Source organism: Clytia hemisphaerica, unplaced genomic scaffold (genome assembly GCF_902728285.1).
Source record: "Clytia hemisphaerica strain Z4C2 unplaced genomic scaffold, Clytia hemisphaerica genome assembly, whole genome shotgun sequence".
In the NCBI taxonomy this organism is placed as follows: domain Eukaryota; kingdom Metazoa; phylum Cnidaria; class Hydrozoa; order Leptothecata; family Clytiidae; genus Clytia; species Clytia hemisphaerica.
Genome location: NW_027104433.1, coordinates 359,316 through 380,803, shown reverse-complemented (window position 1 = coordinate 380,803; position 21,488 = coordinate 359,316). Strand labels below are relative to the sequence as shown.

Sequence of the window (21,488 nt, the reverse complement as noted above, 5' to 3'; positions counted from 1 at the left end):
GTTATACACTAAAACTATTTCAAATTCTATATATAAACTTTTTATAACAATGATGCACATATCTGCGGAGTGGTATATTTGAACTTGCGTTACTTTGGAGTTTTTCCAAACCTCGCGTTGATGATGTTTCTTGGACCACGGCTTTCCTTTGAAAATGCGAAAAATTCCCACAACATTATATCGATAAATGATTTGTCGTAAACATAGCCCCAGTCTTCTTCGTGTTCTGAACTTGATTATTTTAAGTCCATATAAAGCGTTAGAAGAACGTAGAAACGACGCTGTATGCCAGCTAGGCATCTTTCAACATTTACCTTCATTTTCCTCTTTATTCCCTGCCAGTAAAGGAGGTTTTTTGTGTCTGCTTTGTTACCATGTGCAATTTCTGTAATTTTGGCCACCTTTACTTTTGTAATTTCGTGCACTTTTTATGGCTTTAAAGTCAAAACCACGGGAGTGAGGAGCACTCGATTCAAAAACGACCATACGTGATGCCCAAAATTAAGCCTTTGAAATAGGACGCTTACAGTACAGAGAAAACTTAGCCAAATTTCATTAAATTTAGGCGAAAAATCGACTCTAACGGTGCATTTTCTTGAAAATATTTGACCATTTTTAGGCAAAAGACTTTCAAATTTTACATCTTTAGAGTGCACCTTTTCTCATCTTTGCTCATTTCGACCCTTACAGTGCACTTTGGGAAGCGGGTAGGTCGTTTACATTGAGTGCACCCCCTCCCTCCTCCCGTGGGTCAAAACGCATACTTCTGCCAACTTCTGTGTAATAATTCTTAGAAATTAAGCTCTTTTATAACTTTTTGATTTTAAGTATAATAGATAATATTATTACAAATCCGTTAGCTAAATAGCACATGAATTATAAACGTCTACCAATCATTATTCGATATAGCTTTTTAATTATAATTAAATGAACATTAAGAATAATCTAAATGACTATTAATTACTTTTGAAGTATATGAGGATCTCGATTGTTTATATTAAGTATGCATCTTCAAATTATAGCTCACCATTTCCAATCTTAGGCACTTTAGATAACTTTACCGTACGTAAAATATATTATCTGGGGACTTTTCTCCAAAAAAGTAACAAAACGCTGCTTCTTCAAAAAAGGACATACAGCGCATCACGGACAGTGGACATGGTAATGAAAGGCCCGATGCTAGGCCAACTACACGTATTTTTATAAGAACAAACTATATAAGAACATAAGGCTACGACGGCCAAAATGTTAAGAACAATTTAAGAACATTTTAAGCTTTGCAGACTCAAAAACACCCGTTTTCTTAGGAAAATGGGTAAAAATGGTGGCAAAATTGTGAAAATAAGAACATTTTAAGAACATTTTTAGGCTTAAAACCCAAAAAATTAAGAACATCTCAAGGCTTCAAAAATTTTGGATGTTCTTCAAAAAAAACATGTATTTTTAAGTAGAAAGAATGTTTATTGACGTTTTCCAGATAGAAAGGATAATGCAATGGATTGATTCTGCACCAAATTATATCGGGAGTGGCTTGGATCTATACCTTTTGACCACTACTCACAGACGTCATAGCGTGGCCGCTGTCAACGGTGACGTCCAACGTTGGTGGTTTGGGTAAAGTGGTCAATCTCTACGTCATTATGTTATATTGAACCCTTTTTTTATAATAAGATTAATGCCCACTCTCAGCCGAAGAAACTTTTTTCTTATGAAGCTAAGGTTGATAAAGCATATTTTCACGCACAATTTTTTCCCAAATTCACGCATTCACGCAATGTTTTTTTTTTCTTATTATTTTCACGCATTCACGCAAGTAAAAAGGCCCATTCACGCATTCACGCAAACCGCTGGGGCCACCTATAAAGGCAATAACATTAACATTTTACCAGATGAGATTCTGACACCCAACCCATTTGCAAGTTTTATCTAATATAATTTTACATGGTATAAAATTTAGTGTAAGGAGTATAATTATCATAGAATGTCTGATGTCTGTGTCCAATTTTGATATAGAATTTTGTCAGTAAGAAAACTATGCAAGAAGGTGGATTAGTATCTATGACAGATTGATCTGGGATTTAGTGATTGCGAAATCTGGTGTGGACAGTCATTATATGTAAACATCTGATCTCCATTAGGTGATTATCGATAATGATAATGACTCATACTCCCCTAAGAATGTTGTGGGTAAAAAGAAGAGGATGAAAAAAATGAAGTCAAAGATTGTATTTTTCCCTCATTAAAAAATGTTAGCTAAAGTCTGTTTGAATTTTAAAATCTTTTTTTTGGTCACTTATGCTTCTACGACAATATCAAGCGAATTACACTAAAGTCTATTCACGATAAGTGTGCACTCTTTTTTCATTTACCGATAACTTTTGAAGGAATTCTTCAATCTTTATAAATTTGGTATCATTGGAAAGATATTAGTGAGTGGAACAATTTAAAATAAAAAAATCTTCAAAAAAATTCTAAAAATGAAGATGAAAATGAAGAAGAAAAAAATGAAGATCTTGTAGAAAAGTGCTATAACTACCATTTTCCGTGAAGTGAATCCTTCATCATCGAACGTCATTACTGTGAAAAAATTTCTCAAAAATAATCATTCAGTCAAAAGATATCAAACAAAGTTATAAGCTGATTTACGTCTAAAAACGCTGTTTTCTGCAGTTTTTTGCTGTTTTTTGAAGTCAATCACTTATTAACTTTGTATCATAACTTTATATTGAATAAATATCTCTTTGAAATTTCTTCACAGTGATGATCTTCTAAGATCAAAGAATCTCTCCAGTGAAAATGAAAGTTATAGCAGTATTCTACAAGATCTTAATTTTTTTCTTCTTCATTTTCATCTTCCTTTTTGGAATTTCTTTAAAGATTTTTTTATTTTAAATTGTTCCACTCACTAATATCTTTTCAATGATACCAAATTTATAAAGATTGAAGAATTCCTTCAAAAGTTATCGGTAAATGAAAAAAGAGTGCACACTTATCGTGAATAGACTTTAATTTCTTTATTAGAACATCCAAAAAATTTAAATCCTTCGGGTGTTCTTAACTTTTTTGAATTTTAAACCTAGAAATGTTCTTGAAATGTTCTTATTTTTACCATTTTGTGAGTACTGTGCAATTTCCTTAGAAAATGATAATCTTAACTTGTTCTTGATATTTTACGGTATCGCAGCCTTATGTTCTTATCTAGTTTGTTCTTATAAAAAATGTGTATCTCAGAAGTTTCTAATCCTTTGATTACCGCTTTTTCTGCTGATTTGAAATATTTATTCAAAACTTGAGAACCTTTTGTTCCTTTTCCCAAGAGCACGTACCAGCAATGTTGAAGGTAAAGATGAGTCATGTTTATATCATCTGGTGTTGCAAGATTCAGGACGCCCCTTTTTGCACAATACTTGCTTCATTGCAGTCAGGTGGGGTCGGGCTGGTTGTGTGTCATCCATGGAGTTTGAAGAATATGAAAAGGGCTAGGACGAGAGAAGCTTCCTTATTGGCAAGTGTTATCGCATATACATTATGATATTGCTTGAGGTGAAAGGCAAACTATTTTTGAAATGCATGTGAAACTTCCGTCACAGCAAAAAACCTTAAAGCTTCTCAGATGAAGAGTGTAACTCCTGCACTTTGAATCCATTCAAAGCGCTCTGGAACACTCCACCGAGGTGTTTTTTTCTCATTATGCAATGTTTCGGTCTCGTAGTTCTGCGGTTGCGAGCAATTTTCTGTCAAGAATGCTGCCAACCGCATGGCTACCTCAGCCTTTTGATCCTAAGCCAATTTCTTTATATTTCATCTCGGCATCATTAAGTTTTACTGCATGATTTCTTCAAACATTCCTCTAAATAAGTTTTCAAATGAAATAATGATATTAATTTTTCATTAATTGTGAAATTTATAATGATTAACTTTGGTCGGTATAAATGTTTGATTGTAATTATATTACCCACCAAACAGTTTGCATAATTAATTTGTTCTGCATCCTTTAATTAATTGACGTCTACAAAGGAATCAGCCTACTGTGGTTGATTTGAAAGTGACAAGATCCTACTACAGACCTGGTGAAACCCCTTCCAACTGAAAACCGATATCGTCTTCAGTGGAAAATTATACTCCCAATTTTGTCACCGCTGAAAGTGATCAATAAAAGAAATCCTCTCTGCTAAATATTATGCTATTTTTCCATCCCCACTAAATTTCTGACTTGTAAACAATGGAATTAAAATCCCCAGCCATAAAAAACATAGGACTATCAACCCCTATCGAGTTTCAGTCCGTTATATTTACCCTTACTGTCTAAAAATCATACCGGGTCTGTCAGAATGGGCCTTTTAACCAACTGTCAAAAATGTTTAGACCAACTTTCTTCTAACTTTCAATCAACCTTAAAATCTCATGATGAAATTTAGTACTTGGTGGTATTAATTAAATTAAGAAGTTGGGTTTTTCAAGACAAAAATATTAGTGAAGTACTTCGGCATACAAGTGCAAAAAACTATCTAAATTATCTTTGGCAACCATAACAACTTTTTGGGTCAGTAGCCAAAATCGCGAAATTTGCTTCTTTCAAAATTTTCTGACATCAAATGATTTATATTCTAAAATTCTCGGTACAGGTAGTAACAGCCAAAAGACTGAAAAGACGTCTGATATGAAAAAGGGTAGGGCTGCACCTTTTTTCTAAATAGATATAGTTACGAGTAAATCAATTGTTATAGTGCATTGGTGTTAAAAATCTAAAAAAGTCTGGTTTCTGGACTAAATTTTTCTTGGTCAAAAAGAATTGCGGATATTTCCTATCAATTGAGTTGGAAAGTTCGTGTGTGAATCAGGATTCCCAAATAGTTAAACCAAGTGATGCCAACACACAAGTATGTTTATTCATGGTACATCTTACGGGGTGTAGGAATTTATGGATGATAAAAAATGTATTGTCTTTCTGTTCCTCTTTGGTTCAGTCCAAGTAATTTATTATGTTCCCTTGTTTGTGGTTATTTTTATGATATTGAATAATCATGATATTGCATTGACATTTTATCATCAACTCAATATCAGTTCAATATAAAATTCCTACCTTCTGAACTTTTTGGAACTTCGTCGAATATTTAAGAATCATTCTTTGTTTAATATAGAATTAACTTCTCGAACTTTTGGAAAATTCGATCGAGGACCAAGGTTTTAAGGACCAATTTTCAAGGACTAAAGCTTTTTGTTAAAATTGCTCTGGTCTTTTTTATTGTTAAGCGTGTATGAGTGTACTGAATTCTGATATGTCAATAAATCAAAGTTTAGCAGTTTTAAAAGTCACAGAAAAAAAGGTAAATGAGATAAGAAGAAAGTCTTTTTCGGTTGGGGACAACATTTTTGCTTTCCGGTTGTTTACATTTCGAACTTCCTCCAATCAGTGATCAATATTTCCTGTTTGGACCAATCAAATTTCATCTGAACTTCCTGTGCAGCCAATCATATTAAATCTCATCTAGCTGCAATACATTTGCAACCGACTAAACATGTTTTTATCAAATGTTCATTAAAACGGAAATTATATAATGCTAGTGGTCTGGTAATTTTTTTCGGAAGAAAGTTTTTTGTTTATTTATTTATTCTTTGATATGGGGAACAAATTTTGACTATTTCCATTTGAACTCTTAAGAAGGAGTCATTGGATAATTTTATTGGACATTGATTAATATAAATTAGATTGAAATTATATCGAAATCTTTTAACCAACCTTACCACAAGATACACCTAGTTTAATCGCTGGAGAAAGTGCCTTGGTCTTTTTCCGGTAATGCATTATCAATAATTAGTATTATTGTTCCAAAATTATACAACCTTTTGTCAATGGCCTCCTTTGATTATCTCTAGAAAGCCATTTACCTTTGCAATGATATTCTAATGACCTAATTTGGGACGCCAATGTTACAGGTGACGCAGTTCCATCAGTCTTAGTTTTAAGTGTCTGCAAGGTTTGATTGTGTCTGTACTTACCTATCTATAGCCTACTAATCTACTAACAATACCCCATGATTTCTAAAGATAAAATTTGTAAACATAGAAATGGGGTTGGGAGACACAGTCAAAATATAACGGAGAAAATTGTACTTTAACCTTAACCCTTTAAGTGCCAATGTCGTATATATCAGACATGGGCTATGGCCCTCCTGTAATGACCAGTTTGAGTTAGAAATCGTGATTTTTGGTCTAACTCATAGGAATTGGATTGAACTTCATGGTCAAGCCAAAAACAAATCAAAAGTGAGTCTTTTCAGCGGTATTTTAAGCCAAAATATCAATGTCACTTTTTTAAGATTTTGACCGTTTTTTGACCATTTTTGGTCAACGAGTGATCCAAGAACCTCCAAATTTGGCCCTGCTTTACTTGATTCTGTCCTCCAGCGAATTAATTTGAAGTTTTACCACTGGGCACCTTTCTATCATTCAGGCAGGTCCGTGCAGCGGATCCGGTGCTAGATCCGGAGATATAAGCCTTTAAGGCTTGAACTAGCGGGGTTTTTTTAACTTAGAAAAAAATGACCGTGGCACTTAAAAGGTTGAGATATTATTCCCATTTGCAGTTATGAATGGAAATATTAAATTCGATTTTTTGCTCTTGTGAAAAATCTTAAGCGGGTCTACCATTCCAACCTCAAGGCAGTTGTTTATCCTAATTTCTCGCTAATACCATATGCGGTTGATAAATTGCAATCTCAATTTCAAAACATGATTGGAAAATTACTATTTCATAACTGTTGAGGTTCTGCCCTCCAGATGCAGAACAGCAAAGTTTTCACGCTACTTATCATCAGGGATCAAAAATTAACTAAATTTAACGCAAAACCACACACTTTTAAAATGTTGTGTAAAAACCTAAAATCTGTAAATTCGTATTCTTTGGTATTACAAATAAGTTTTTACAGTTGATTGTAATATAGTTGATAACAAGACAACAAGGTACCGTCAAAATCACAGTCTGGTTTCTCTGAAATTCGACCTGTGAGGACCCTCTGTAAGAATTTCATTGAAATGTCTGGACATAAATATGCCAATGATTCTTTATTTTAAGAGAAGCGTGTCTCTTCATTCAGGAGTAAATATACCAAAACTTCAAATTTCGAGTTATGGAGTAAGATTTATAAAGGCATTGTTAACTGAAGGGACTAAAACATTTGAGTTATAGAGGTTCGAGTTAAAGAAACACTGCTGTATGGAAAGACATTATCTTTGTTATGTTTTAAAATAAATGAAACATCATCATTTAATATTTTCTGTGTTTCCAAGTTGTAACTTATTTGGTTCTTGCTTTATCCAGGATCCTGGCTGATTATCATACGTACTTTTTATTTCCATCTGTCCTCACAGGTCGAATTACGGTCCGAATCCACAGTATGGAAAAAGACATTACTTTTCTATCATTCTAAAAAAATTTGAATCAACCTTATTTTGGCTCTTATTATAATTCCCAAATTTGGAATATTTAAGTCTGTCTGCAAAGCGCCATTACAATTTATTTAGAGCACCAATATTATATTTTCTTCTGCATTGAAAAGCATAAAAATACCATTAATATTGTAAGACGTCAAGTTTAGCGTTATAAATGGCGTACTTTCAGATTCTAAATTTGAAATGTTTTTAATGTGTTTGCGCTTTGAAATGTGTTTTTAATTGTGACTGCCATGCTAACGAAATTAAATGTCTTCCTTGTTAGTTGTGACAATCTGAAAACCTTTTGCTTAAGATCACAGATTATATCTTTGATATTGCCACGCCTGCTTTTAAAGTCAACGGGTATGAGCTTGTTGCTAGGTTTTATTAGTTTCAATTTTTCCTTTATGGCGATGTTGAAGGTCAAAATAAGTACATTAAATAGACTTAACCTTCCAGGGTCTAATCTCTAAAGGGAGTTCCAAGTATTATTTGTATAAAGTATCAGTTCGATTCTAATAGGTTGACTGACTTTTCACCTTGAATTAAATTTTCAATATAAGTTATAATGGCATTTAGATTTCACAAAGTGGGTGGTATTTATATAAGTACAGTACGTGTCCTGTTAAATTTGTCATTATCATTTGCCAGATTCGATTAATGACTTTCATTTGCCAATGTGGTCAATCTTCCCTCCTCTCATATTAATCTCCAATTACAAAATGCATTTTTTCCAAATTCACAAAGCTACTATAGCTGTGTGTACATTCTGCAAAGGGAAACTATTACCAAAAGTGATAGCTAAAATCTGCTTTAAATGGTAAGTGAAATTACAGACATTAAGATTTGGAATTAGACAGAAATGGGAAAAAGACAAACGGGGAGTCCAAACGCAAGGATTATTTCTTGTTGAATAAATCAAATAATTCGAAAAAAAAGTATTCCACATATCCGTCAAAACAGTGCAATTAACACCTCACTTCTTCCCTCTGATGACTAGGAACATGATGAGAAATCCCAGAAAGCTATCGAAGCACGGTATTTTTCTTAAAGGTAAAAAAGTACCGCGGATGTCCCAAAGGGGAAATGTTTTGGTTCATTTTATGGCGGATGTTTGGTTGAAGAATATTAATTGCAACAATTAATTGTATTTGTAATTCATTATCAATAATTACAATGTTGCTGCCTGCATACCATAAATTTTAAAGATTTGATATATAAGCCTCGCTTAAAGTCTTTAATACTTCAACTGTTGACCCAACTGTAGTTCGGGTTCTTTTTCTAATTTCTATTATTTATTTATAACTGTCACAGGTGACCTGATTTTTTGAAAATAATTGTTTTTGTTTTTTTCACCAAGGTAGGGCGAAACAAGAGGAAAAGGGTGAAAAAAGCGGCACTTTTATAAATACCTTTTTAAGAAAAAAAAGTGTAATTAGTTTTTCTTTAATTGCAGCCATTAAGAGAAGCTATTGTTTTTGAGAGACGCCTCATTTGTCAATTGATTGTCATTTTCATTTGTGATTTAATGGGAATTTTATGAAGCCATTAATGACCGTGTGGTTTGCATCTATTTCTCTCTCATTCTTCTCAAAACAAAAACACAGTTACACATCATTCTCGATTTTAAAGAAATTAAAAAAAATCAATCTATTGTAATTGGAATCTCATTTGAATTGTAAAGGTTCTGAAAATTATCGATTTTTTTTATCAATAAAACTCCCAATAAGTGCAACAACGATGCTCAAAAACTATAATTTTTCAATTCTTTATTTATGATAATTACCACTTCCATCAGTAAGATAATTAGATGACATCCTTTTGATGAATCATCTATACTGGTTTACTCCTCGTTACTCCCCGATTTCTCTGACAAATTATAGTCAAAAATCTTTGCCAACAATTTGCCAGTATCACGTGGAGATTGGCACACCTTTATTGGAAACACTTAAAGAACTGACTTTCGCTTCTTCGAGCTCTTCAAGGAAAAACATAATTTTTCGAGAGACCGAAGAGACAAGAGATTATGAAATGCTTTTGGTGATTTTTTTCCTTTAACGGTGATGATTTTTTGAAAGAATGACTTAAACCATTTAAACGAAATCGTTTCATGATTTTCAATCTTTCCTTTTACTTCTATAAATCATAAGTGACTAACCCTGCTGTGAGACAGAGATGCACAATTTATCTTAAAAACAGTTTTATAATTTGACAAGCCTTTCTCAATCTACTTTGAATACAAAAAATCAGAAAATAGTACACAATACCAGGATTGATCGCTGCAAGAAAACGATGCCTTAAACTATCAAACTCCATATAGAAACTGAATCAGGAGGAACATAATTGAGGTACTCAATCAAAAATGTTTTCATTAGAGTTGCCAATTTTCCAGGGAAAATATAGATATTGCAATTAATGAATTTTGAAATCGTGCCAAATATCTCCTTTACATATTCTATGGCTTCCACAAAAAAGCGAATACTTTAAAGAGATGCTTTTTTGGGGGAACATAACTTCACGGTTTTACAAATACATTTATTTGCAATTGACTCTCTGCTCTTATTCGATCTTCAAGGGACCAGAAATGTTCATCAAATTAGAGAAAGAGTAATTCATATCAGTTTCCAGCTAATGGGACCAAAATTCTAGTTCGAATTATAGAAATATCCGAATAATAGAGTCGAATTAGAGAGAGTTAATTAAATAAGCAATGATAAAAAAGCTCCCTTTTCAGAATACTTCATCTGTATATTATCAACTGGTCATCCAAATTCTGCAAATTCCTTAACGCAAACCAGAAATATTAAAGGAAAGAAAGATATAGAAAAAAAGCTCAGAGATAAGTACCATGGTCATTAATATTAAAAACGTCTTTAAAAATTTCCTCTAAGGATATGAGGCATATAAACACTTATTATTTTCGACTTTGCATAAAGCATTTTCATATAAAAAAAGAGAGCTGAGCTCTTTAATTTTAGCATGGAAATATGAGAAATCAAAAATTTAGAAAAACACATAAAGAGAAAAAAAATTATGATAATTCTTGTATGGTAGCAATTGCCATCATTTGCTTTAAATACCATTTATCATTAAAAAGTCATTTCATATTTATTTTCTAATTGTATGTCATTTTGTTGAAATTTGTACCAAGAAGATTTAGCCATGTTCCCTCATTTTCAATTAATTGTCATGAAATTGATATTAGTTATTTTCAAATTGATATTTGACGAAATTACATCCGGGAAATTAAGGCTCAGGTCTGAGAACGGTGCCAGAGGTATTTACTGTCGACAGGCACACATGTTTTGTGGTTTGTTTCATGAGTCATTTTCACCGATGAGGGTCGCTTTGTCGGTGTTAACTTTATCTGATATTCCGCTGGTGGATTGGCGGCCGCCCTCGCTAAAAGCTCTAAAGGAGCAGGTCAATTTCCCACCAGATAGGAGTGATAGTTGGTCTTGGATGTGCCGCACCCCCACTACCCTTCCGTCAATCCCCTGAAACGAGCCCTGGCGACCAGGCCTTTCGCTTCAAAGTCCTTAACGTAATCTTGCAAAATTCCGTGATCTGAACCTTCCAGATGCTCAAAAAGTTTCCGTCCTTCAAAGATTTAGCGTGTCAGTTGAAAATTTCTGCATCTAGGTGCCGAATAATGGTTGATACTCCCACCCCGTAATCACAGGGATAGATTTCAGTTTTTTTGGATTCAGGGGGTTCGGGATCATTAATAGTGCTAAGGCTAACGAAATAGATTTCTGTAAAAGCTTGATGAAGCTCGATTGTATACTGCCTCGGTTTTAACTCGAAAATAATAATATAGGCTTCTTCGTATGTATGATACACTCTGGTAACCACCCCAACAACAGTGAAACTATCAAATATAAATGAAGATCAGATCGTCAGTGCTAAGACACCAAACAGTAACTTGGGTGCCTTACTTTATGATTGGTAACTCTAGGGAGATGAAGCCACGTCACCACCATAAACGAAAAACGTATATCTTTTAGGGAGCATAGAATTTTGTTATTTCCATGAGCGTACATAAACCTTTCAAGATTGTGAGAGTATGAGTCATCGAATGCACAGTTTTTTATAATATTTTTAAATTTTGAGAATAAAATGTTATTAAAAGTATTTTAAGATTAGAATGCATAAATTCAACGTTTTATGTACACATCAAACTAAAGTATATTGTGTTTCTGTGGAGCTCTTGAGACTTGACAGGGGATTTACAGCTAAAATACTGAAATTGGCGTCCTTAGTTAGATTTGCAAATTTTTTTTGGATGGTGATAATCTTAGTATAATTTCATTTCTCTGGCTAGTTTCCATTTCATTAAGGATATTGTTATAGTGCGCATTCTAATAAAAAGCGTGTGCATATCACTAAGAAAAGTTCCAGGAACTTTGTTTACGTCAAAAAAGCTTCATGGGAACCATCTGCAAACTTTAAGGTTAATTACGTAAGTTCCTAATACCTACTATTAAACTTTGACGTCATAATTTTTTAGGTTCTAAGATATCTTTTTCCTCCAGGCTGTCAGGTTTTGTCAAGTTGATACCTTTACCGGCCCTAGTAACATCTGACCAATTTAATGTTTTGCACAAATAGATTTTTCTTTATTTTCAAAACTTTTATATTAAATCCTACTTAATCCTTATGCAGGAAATACTATCTAATTGTTTTCAATTTTTTTGAAAACCATTAACCAATTTTAGAAAATTTTTGTTTCAAGAAAAAACTTGTATTTCGAAAAATGCCTGAGGATTAGCCGACCAGCTGTTGCAGCATAAAAAAATGCAACTTTTTTCTCTCTCTGTCTCCTCTTCTTCATTTCATGGCAATTAGTGATATTTTTCCTTTACAAGTAAAAAAAAAACTAATTGATCAAAACGTTCAATATCCGATATGTATGCTACTTCAAAAGTTTGCCGGCTTTTTTAGTTAATCACTTTGCGGTTTCGTACTCCTTCGCTGAGTAATACCTTCATACTCCACTCAAACTACGGTAAGAATCATTAAAAACGTCAACGTAGGAGTACCGGTAAATATATTTTTGCAGTGTCATTTTCTCCCCCGTGTTTAAAGGAAACGCCGTATTGATATTGTCCCAACCAACTACCTTCCGTTTAGCGACGCAATATTAACAAACAACTAAATTGTGGAAAATAAAAAGTGAAATAATCTTCCCTGAGTTACCTGTCTGACATGATGGGAAAGTAATTCAATGTGGTCTATGTCAAAGACTCCAGTCAAGACCCTGCTGACAACCATTTCACACCCCTGGAACTGTCGCAAAATACATAAGACATGGATCAGACGCGCTTTAGCTGTTTCCAAGATTGTAGTTGGCTCTGCAGTCCAATGTTTTCTCCTTTATACGTTAAAAATCAATCGAATATTTTTTTATTTACTTTGGTTTTTGATGGGTGAGACTAGTTGGGCACGCAGAATCTTTTGACATATTCAAGAATATCAAATGTTCTTGAATTGAGCTTTTAATGCAAGTATTGACCCGTATAACCTACTCGAACTGCAATATTTTTGCTTATATCATCATACTATATATTCCTTGGAAATCTGATTAGCTCTTTTTGCAGTAATTAGATAGAAATTCAGTAAATTACAGTTAAATATTTTTGCTATGTCTCCTCTAATGAAGATACGAGAACCCTTTATCACTTTAGCAATTAACCTTAACGACTACACAAAAAAGAATGCGTAAATAATTAGTGTTTGTCTACAATATTTGTTACTTTACGAAGAGATGAGACGAAAAGTTTGCAACATCTAAATCACTTTTGGCGCCCCTTAAATCCTTGAAAAGATAAATTGATAGGTGATTCATTTTTTCTCACGCAAAAAAGTTTAAAAGTCAAAATTGCCAGGATTTAAGATCGGATCTTCTAGTTTGGTTTGGTTAAGATTCTCTCCCATGCCAACCGCTAATTTCTTTTAAGAACTGATTAATTTTAGTTTGCGATTTAACATTAAGGTTCGTCTGCTTTTATTTATTAGAGACTTTCAGCTTCAAATGGTTCTTTATCTTTTTCCGTATACCCAAAAATCTAACCATTACTACAGGGTGTCCCGAAAAAAAGTCATGTGTCAGAACACGTTTACAAGTAGAGAAATTTGGTGTGTGTGTGTGTGTGTGTGTGTATGTCTAGTTTTTCTCTTTAACGCAATACAGTAATTAACACTTATATGGTTGCAATAAAACAATAACGCAATAAACTTATAGTCATAATTAAAACATTAGTTTTGTAATATACACGTCGATACTAAAAAATTTTTCCATTTGTATTCGTGTTCTGACAGGACCTTTTTTCGGGACACCTTTTACTTTGACCCATTCACTGATTTAAAGCCCTAAGTGCCCCTAATTAGATAACCTAACCGTTGGTTTAATTCTCTTGTTTATTATCATGATACCCTATTATTATGGCAATAAATGCAATACCTATCAAAAACAAACAAATTATTACCTATTAGGTCAATGAATATTTAGGGGAAATGTATCAACATTTTAAAAAGGCCTCCAGCGGTTTTCATGATGACGTGATATAATGATTTTAATGCAGCGTGATTACGTGATTTGGAAATTTTTTCTTCGTGATTGCGTGATGAGAGTTCAAAACGTGATTTAAAAGATTTTTGAGCCGTGATACGTGATTTGGACTTTTTCAAAGGATATTGTTTGATCGTCCATCGTTTTTGCTGATTTGCGTGATCGTGGTTGAAGACATGAATGATAACTTCTGAGGGTCGGGCCATCAGTAAAATCAAAAAGTGTTGCAAGTGGCTCTAGATACGAGATTGTATATGCAGCAAATACGATACTTATTAGGTTCCGTGCTTGTTCAAGTTGTAGAAGCTACTGTAGCGGAAGGACTCTCCAGTTCTTCAGTAACATAGGCGTCACTTATAAAGACTTTTCAGATTTGCTTCATTGTTTAACAAACATTCATGACTACTTGATCTTCTTCTTTTATTCGAAACGGATTTTATTTAATCATGATAGACGTCCTGTAACAGCCAGCTACCATTTCCCATTCCTTTTTTTGCCATTAACGATGACGATGATGATGATAATGGTTAAAAAAGGAATTACTTTTATAAAGCTTTGGGAGGATAAAGTTTTTAACATTCCCAAAAGTAAGTAAGTCTGCGAGTGCAGTTGGAGACGACCCGAAAGCTCCTCGTCATTCGATAGCTATTCACCCAAAGGTAGGCGAGGGCGCCGCTCTTCCCCCCTGTATTATTCCTCCACTTACCCTTGATCCTTCTCTTAATTGCTGAACATCACGCAGAGAGGCATAAAGAAGCATTCCCAAAAAAAGTGAAGGGTGTGGCCATGAACTAAAAAAAATTCCAGCTAGTAGGGGAATAATGAAAAATAAAATTGAAAATATTATTCTTGGGATGATTATTAAAATATACGTAATTACTTTGATGATTTTTTCTTTTTGTTGGTCAAAATATTTATTGGGTATAGGAAACTAATATGCGTCGAAATTAGTGATGTCAAGGGTGTTTTATTTTGGACGCGGGGAAGGACTTCCCCAAATTGTCAAAATGAGTACTGAATCCTATTATGTCCGAATTAGTCCTCTAGATAGCATGCTCAATTATTATAATCCAAAGAATATCTTTACTACGGTTAACAAAAATTGCTCTGAATTTTCAAGACCTTTTGGAAAATACTCAATACACAGGTTGCAAAATCAAAGTCTGAAGACCAATCAAGCTTTTACTCGAAATTTTTTTATGTGACATTTATTTCTGATTGGTTCGAATTTATTGACACTAAATAAAGGACCATAAAGTTATCAGCTGTAATTTGTAAAGCAAGTAAGATGGGAATAAAATCACGTGAACTTTTTCGAGTAATTACATGTTTTGACTGCATTAATATAACTTTGTATAACCCGTGTTTTATCAAAAAAAACACAATAAGGACTTTTTTAGACCTAGTCGCCCGCTGCTCCTAAATTGAAGGTCAACGGAAATCTTTCCAAACTACAACAAATGGCGAAAAAATTCTAACCGGATCGCTGAGACAGGGTTGTATGTGTTGCATGCGATTGGCGCTTTGTGCTACAATTTTAAACTTTATTTTACGTGTATCTTGATATTATCACATATTACGCGTGAGGCAGGGAAGCTAAGTTTCATTAAATTTGACCCATTTGCCTCTATTCTTTAATTGTAAGATTTAAATATATTGAGTTGATGATCTTAAGTTAATCAAAATTATCTGCACCTGAATAAAAAACCTTCCAGATAATCCCCTGATAATCCAACATTAATTTCACTCCATCTAGATAATGTGGAGGCTCGAATATCTTGCGTTTATTTTTTTCTTGTTAGATAATTATTTTTTTGAAAGGACCGCAAAAAATCGTGAGAAACTCAAATAGTGAGACAAATTTGAAATATTGTTTTTTGATCCTTTTTAATACGCTAATATTCAATTTTGTTCCAAATCTTTGGAAAAAGAAAGTTAATCTTTGAAAAACTTTTCCTTCAGGCCATTTTAATGATTGCGTATTATTTTATTTTAAAACGATTCATTGATTGTCCAGACATCGAAAACCAATAAGGTTAATTACAGTACTTTTGTCGCTTATAAATTAACTCAAAGTTATTTTAAGTGATTTTCGCGTTAAATTTACCCGCTCTCCAATTAATAATCGCATAAATCAAGATTTTTCAACCAAATTATTCTTAAAAGTTAGATCATGCCATTTCCCTAAAGGGAAAACATTTAATGATTGTGTTCGTCAAATTTTTAATGAAAATGTACGAAAAGTATTTTTTATCATCCTGTACGACATTAATGACAAATACACAAAACAAACACATAAAAAAGGAAACAATGATTTCGCAAAAAAAAATTCTTCCCAAAAAAATGCGCGCTTACATAACAACCAAGCAATTTTTTTGTAAAACGGTGCGTATCTCAATTAAACAAGAAAAACATAAACAAAAAAATCTCCTATCTTGCCCGGAAGCGTTTTCATTGTTTTTGACTCGGTACCAATCTACTTGAACAATTATGTGTCACGGCTGACTTATTATACAGCTATAAAATGACTCGTTGATATCATATTAAAGAGTCATTAGAAATTATACTATCATTAACTTAACAAGTATCCAGAGAGAAAGAGAAAATCAAGAGTGAATATAAAAATTGTGATTTCAGCCTGCGTGTGTTCTTGGCTTTAATTTTGCAAGACATCATTTGTATATGTACGTAGATATTTTTGGTGTAAACGATTGAGTGCAGATTTTCAAATTTGGGACACACCCATAATTCATTGCGATGATTGAGATGAAAATGTCTCCCCACCAACAAGCAGGTAAACATATTTGTTTTATTTGACTCCTAAGGAACTGTTTTCCACAAGGGTTTTGCTCAGTAATCCTTGACTTCAACCTAGCGCTCTTGCATAAAACTTCAGTATAACCCCAACATTGCCTATTGTCTTGTAAATTAAGCAGCTTTCCACTTATAATCACCCACTTCAATATTTGGTGTTTTCCTAAAGGTAAATGTCAAATGTACTCCTTAAATTAGAAATATCTGTGGAATCTCCAAACGCAAATTTGCAAAAGTTATATATTTTCAATCAAATTAAACCTTTCGCAAGTTTTTTTCCTATAATTGCTAATAAAAGTTAAAGTAAAAGCTTATAATTATAGTAATTTTCCAACATTGATTTATAGTACTATTTCTAATTGCATGTGAAATTACAATATTTTTTTCATAATTACATGAAATTAATGATCAATTAAAGTTTGCTTGACCTAGAAAAGACACAAATCTGCAAATATTCTGTATTTTGCACACAATTTTAGCGTTGCAAATGCTATTTTGCTATTTTGCGGGTTTTTGAAAAAGTTGCAAAAATTTAAGAAAATAAAAGGTAAAAATTGAAGTTTGTCTGGAAAGAATTAATTTTCATTAACATCATACTAAGTCTCAGCTTTCTTTTAATAAAACGGCTGAAATATTAGTGAATAATTACTTAGATTTCAATTTCAATAAAGATTTTACTAAAGATATACAATGTCATCGCACCCAAATTCGTGCTTCCTTAGTAGGGTTTGGTTAAAAAAATCATTTATTGTATAACGCCTTTTTAATGAGGAGAATAATTAAATCTGGCTTTTTCACAAGAATGTAAAGGTCATTAAAATTACGGAGAATGAATATTAATTACGTGCATTCCATTTGAAACAAAAGATACATTAAAGTTTGTTTGCAGAATCTTTTGTTGTCCTGCAGTAGTTGAATTTAAATTAATCTGGTAAAAAGCGGAGTGACAAAAATTGGAAAATTTTATTTCATACTTTTTGTGAACTTCTGGTGCAAGTTAACGGTAATTACAGGTGAATTCAAATCTGAAGAATTTGTGAAAATAATTTTTGGATTGTTCATTCTTACAGTTTTAAGCTGATTTTTACTATTTTCGGCGCTCTTTTCTGTCTATTCGTGATTATTATGAGTGACTAAATTGAAAAATGTCAAAAATAAAGCAATTATTTTTTTAATTGCTTTGCGCGAAAGTTGCGCACTTTTCGAAACAGGACAATTTAGATAAATCGCTTGAGACTTCTGATTTATGAAAGGTTGTTTGCAACAAATATTAATTTATTTTCAGATTAATTACGCGAAATAATTATTTTTTCAATAAAAAAATTGAAATACTCGATGAAGTTTTGCTGATGAAAAGTTAACTTTTTATAGCAAATATAATATTCAGCGTTGAGAATTGTTGTGATGAAAACACAAACTGCGTAAGGAAAATCCCTCCAGTTTTTGTCTCAATCGAAAAGAAAAGAACTCTGAATCAGATACAGTTGAAAAAAAAACTAAAACAGTAAAACGAAATATAAAATGGGCGAAAAATATACCAATGCCGTCTGTCATTTTCTCATGGTTATCTCAGAAAAAATATTTGAAGAAATACGCATAATACTCACTTTCCCCGATATTTTTATTCTAATATTTTCCCATCTTCGCACTTCAAAATAATAATAATCACACAATGATAATTTTTCAAACAAAAGGTCAAAAAGAACGTGTTGAAAAAAAACATAATGGCCTTCTATTGTTCGTATTATTCTATATTTATTAATAATTAAAATTAACGATAGTATAATTGTGTATAACTGGGCTTAAGGTTTTAAAACGATTTGTCATTAATTGAAGTTAACTACTCGAATTGATAAGAGGTCTTCCATTCTGCAGATTTTTTTTCTAAAAATTGGTATGAAATTTTCATAAATTTGTTTATAATTATTTTGTTAAACGGTACTATATATCACAGGTAGATCATTAGTAATTGATTATTTTCATACTTAAGAATTACTTCGGTAATTATATATGAGGAGGGGCAGCATAATGCTCTGTCAACCATCCAAAAATGAGAAATCTCTTAGTCCAACTAATAAACAAAAATTAATGTTTAATTAATATTCTTTCTTCTATTTCACAGTGCTATCACAGCAAGTTCCGAACATGAGTTCATTTTTACCGCCCAGTAAAGCACCGGAGGCGTACCGCCCTTTAAACTACACGCCAACGTCATTCGTAACCAACTTCAAAGAAATGTCACAACAAATCGACTCTAACAACAACAACAACAACAACAATAACCCTCATGAAAGCGAAGGAAAATTCTCACCTCGACCAGCGACGCAATTTTCACCAATGGGCGATTTACGATCACACCCTTCGACGCAAGATACACATCCATTCAAAACCTTCGACGACTCGAAATCCTTTTTGAATAATAATACGCCAAATGGTTCAATGCCCGAACAAGATTCAATTTCATCGTCACTACAGTCTTTCCACTCTAGTGGACTTCCAACATCATATACTTCGTCTTACAATAACAACTCTATGCAAACGACCCTCTCTTCGCCGTCAAGTATCACGTCAAATATGTCGAGAAGCTTTTCATCCTCATCTTACGTTAAGCAGGAATCAGATGAAGAAGATGAAGGAGGTAAAATGTTTATTTATATTAAGGAGATAATATTGACTTGTTGGAACTAAAATTATCTTCTTTGAATTTTAATTGACACTGATATCTTTCATAACGATAATTTTTAGCAGGTTTTTAGCAGAGAAAAACGTCTTAGCTACATTGAACATTTTGCAGCAAAAATGTAGGAGGTTTTCCTTTAATTTTCAATGAATGTCATTAACATGATTAGGAATAATTAGATGGGTTGGTAGCTCCTAATTTAATTGCGTTTAACATTTGACGTTGGTCATGTTTTTTTCCCAAAGCTTAAAAATTGTGATAAGTCAAAATGATGCATTCAAACAATTCGCGATAAAGATCACCATTAAAGTTTTTAATCACCTCCTTGCCATAAATTATCACAAAGATAATCAAAACATAAGAATTTCGTAAACAATCAACCATTTCTATTTCCAGCGTTAATATCAGATAATTTCAATGATAAAATTATGAAACCTTGCATGTGAAAAAAACACGAAAACATGTCCTAACTTTTTCCTTAATGTTGTATTTGTGGTAGAATGGGCGCCTTAATAAAACAGTTAATTGTCGACTTTGCATTTGAGTAATGTTTTTCCGTTTTACGAAGAGAAAAAGTCTTAACGACCTGTGACCAATTTAAGACTTTTGAATAGCTATTAAAAACTACAGGACGTTAAAATTAATGACCTCTTTTCATTACCTATTTGAAATTGATTATTTTTATTGAAACTTTCCTAATTTGGAAAAAAGACTTTCTCAAGTGGGTATATTGTTTTTAATATCCGATAATTGTTGGAAAAATTAATGAGTAATTCTTTTCAATTTTTTCATATCTTATAGATCTTACGCAATCGAAGAACGGTAAAGGTGGAAAATTACCTCGAAAACCACGAACAATCTTCACTAGTCAACAGTTACGCGAACTCAACCGTGCTTTCGAACGCACGCATTACCTCTCGTTACCTGAACGCGCAGAATTAGCACACGCACTCGGTTTAACTCAAACCCAAATCAAAATCTGGTTCCAAAACAAGAGATCTAAATTCAAGAAAATCATCAAAGCTAATGGAGGACAAATGCCACCGCCATCAAGCCTCGTTTCTGGTGGCAATCCTGGTTTATGGCCGTCTGGTTATGGTGAGAAAAGCTTTGGCGGACCACCAATGCCACACTTGAGTCCATTCTCACCACCACCATCATCGCATAGTTCGGTACCCGGTGATTCTTGGTACTACCGGATGCAATCGGCCGGTGGATACGGAAGTCACGAAACCATGTTTCCATACGGTGGCACAAGCGGAACTGATGTTCGAACAACTCGGCCTAATTTCTCTTATCATATGTAGTGTTTAAACTAATCACCTTTCTTAACCCTTAGTAACTGTCTGTTTCTGTCCTGAGTATATATTTTTTTCACTAAAAATTCACAAATTTTAGTTTTATCTTTTTTTTTAACTTGTGTTCTACGAAAATTGTAAAAAAAAAAGTAACTTCAATATTATATTTTGGAAACACTTTTAATCATTGTATAGATGGACAAGTGAAAATATCGAATAGTTTATTTTGTTCGCTATTTTAAGTTTTTTTTGAAGAGCAAATATTTTTTAGCCATGGAAATAGTTTAAAAATGGTATCGAATTAGTTTTTTTGTATATATGTACATAAATTATCTTACTACAACACACAGTATCAATATTTTACAATGAAATAAAAATCCGAAAGAACGAAATAGCTAAACCTCTCATACAACTATGTTCCAGCTTCTAGTGTTTCGATCGAATTTTTCCCCTCGTTAACTCTATTCAAACTAGGCTTTTAGGAGTGGTTCCTGTAACAACCCTTAACTTTATCTATTGGGTCTTTTTGGACGAAATTTGGTACATAAGATCTTTGTCATATGAGGTAACTTCTGAAAAAAAGTTTTTTGATTACGTCACCGATCATGCCCAAAGAAAGCAAAATTCTAAAATTTCCTTTGTTCTTATAAATAGTTATTGTATTATTGTATTCTAGCAAAGGCTTTAGTTT

General features: G+C 32.9%; 1 protein-coding gene across 2 annotated transcripts; it reads left to right on the top strand.

The window, feature by feature from the left end:
* Positions 1 to 16,545: 16,545 nt before the first annotated feature.
* On the top strand, positions 16,546 to 21,189 carry LOC136820661 (homeobox protein Dlx1a-like). Of its 2 annotated transcripts, none has more exons than XM_067076856.1 (3): positions 16,546 to 16,799; positions 18,942 to 19,457; positions 20,301 to 21,189. In XM_067076856.1, the coding sequence occupies exons 1-3, from the start codon at positions 16,763 to 16,765 to the stop codon at positions 20,804 to 20,806; spliced, it is 1,059 nt and encodes a 352-aa protein (XP_066932957.1). In that variant the 5' UTR covers positions 16,546 to 16,762; the 3' UTR covers positions 20,807 to 21,189. The 2 variants fall into 2 exon arrangements, with proteins under 2 accessions (XP_066932957.1, XP_066932958.1); XM_067076857.1 differs by lacking the exon at positions 16,546 to 16,799 and adding an exon at positions 18,634 to 18,713.
* Positions 21,190 to 21,488: the final 299 nt, after the last annotated feature.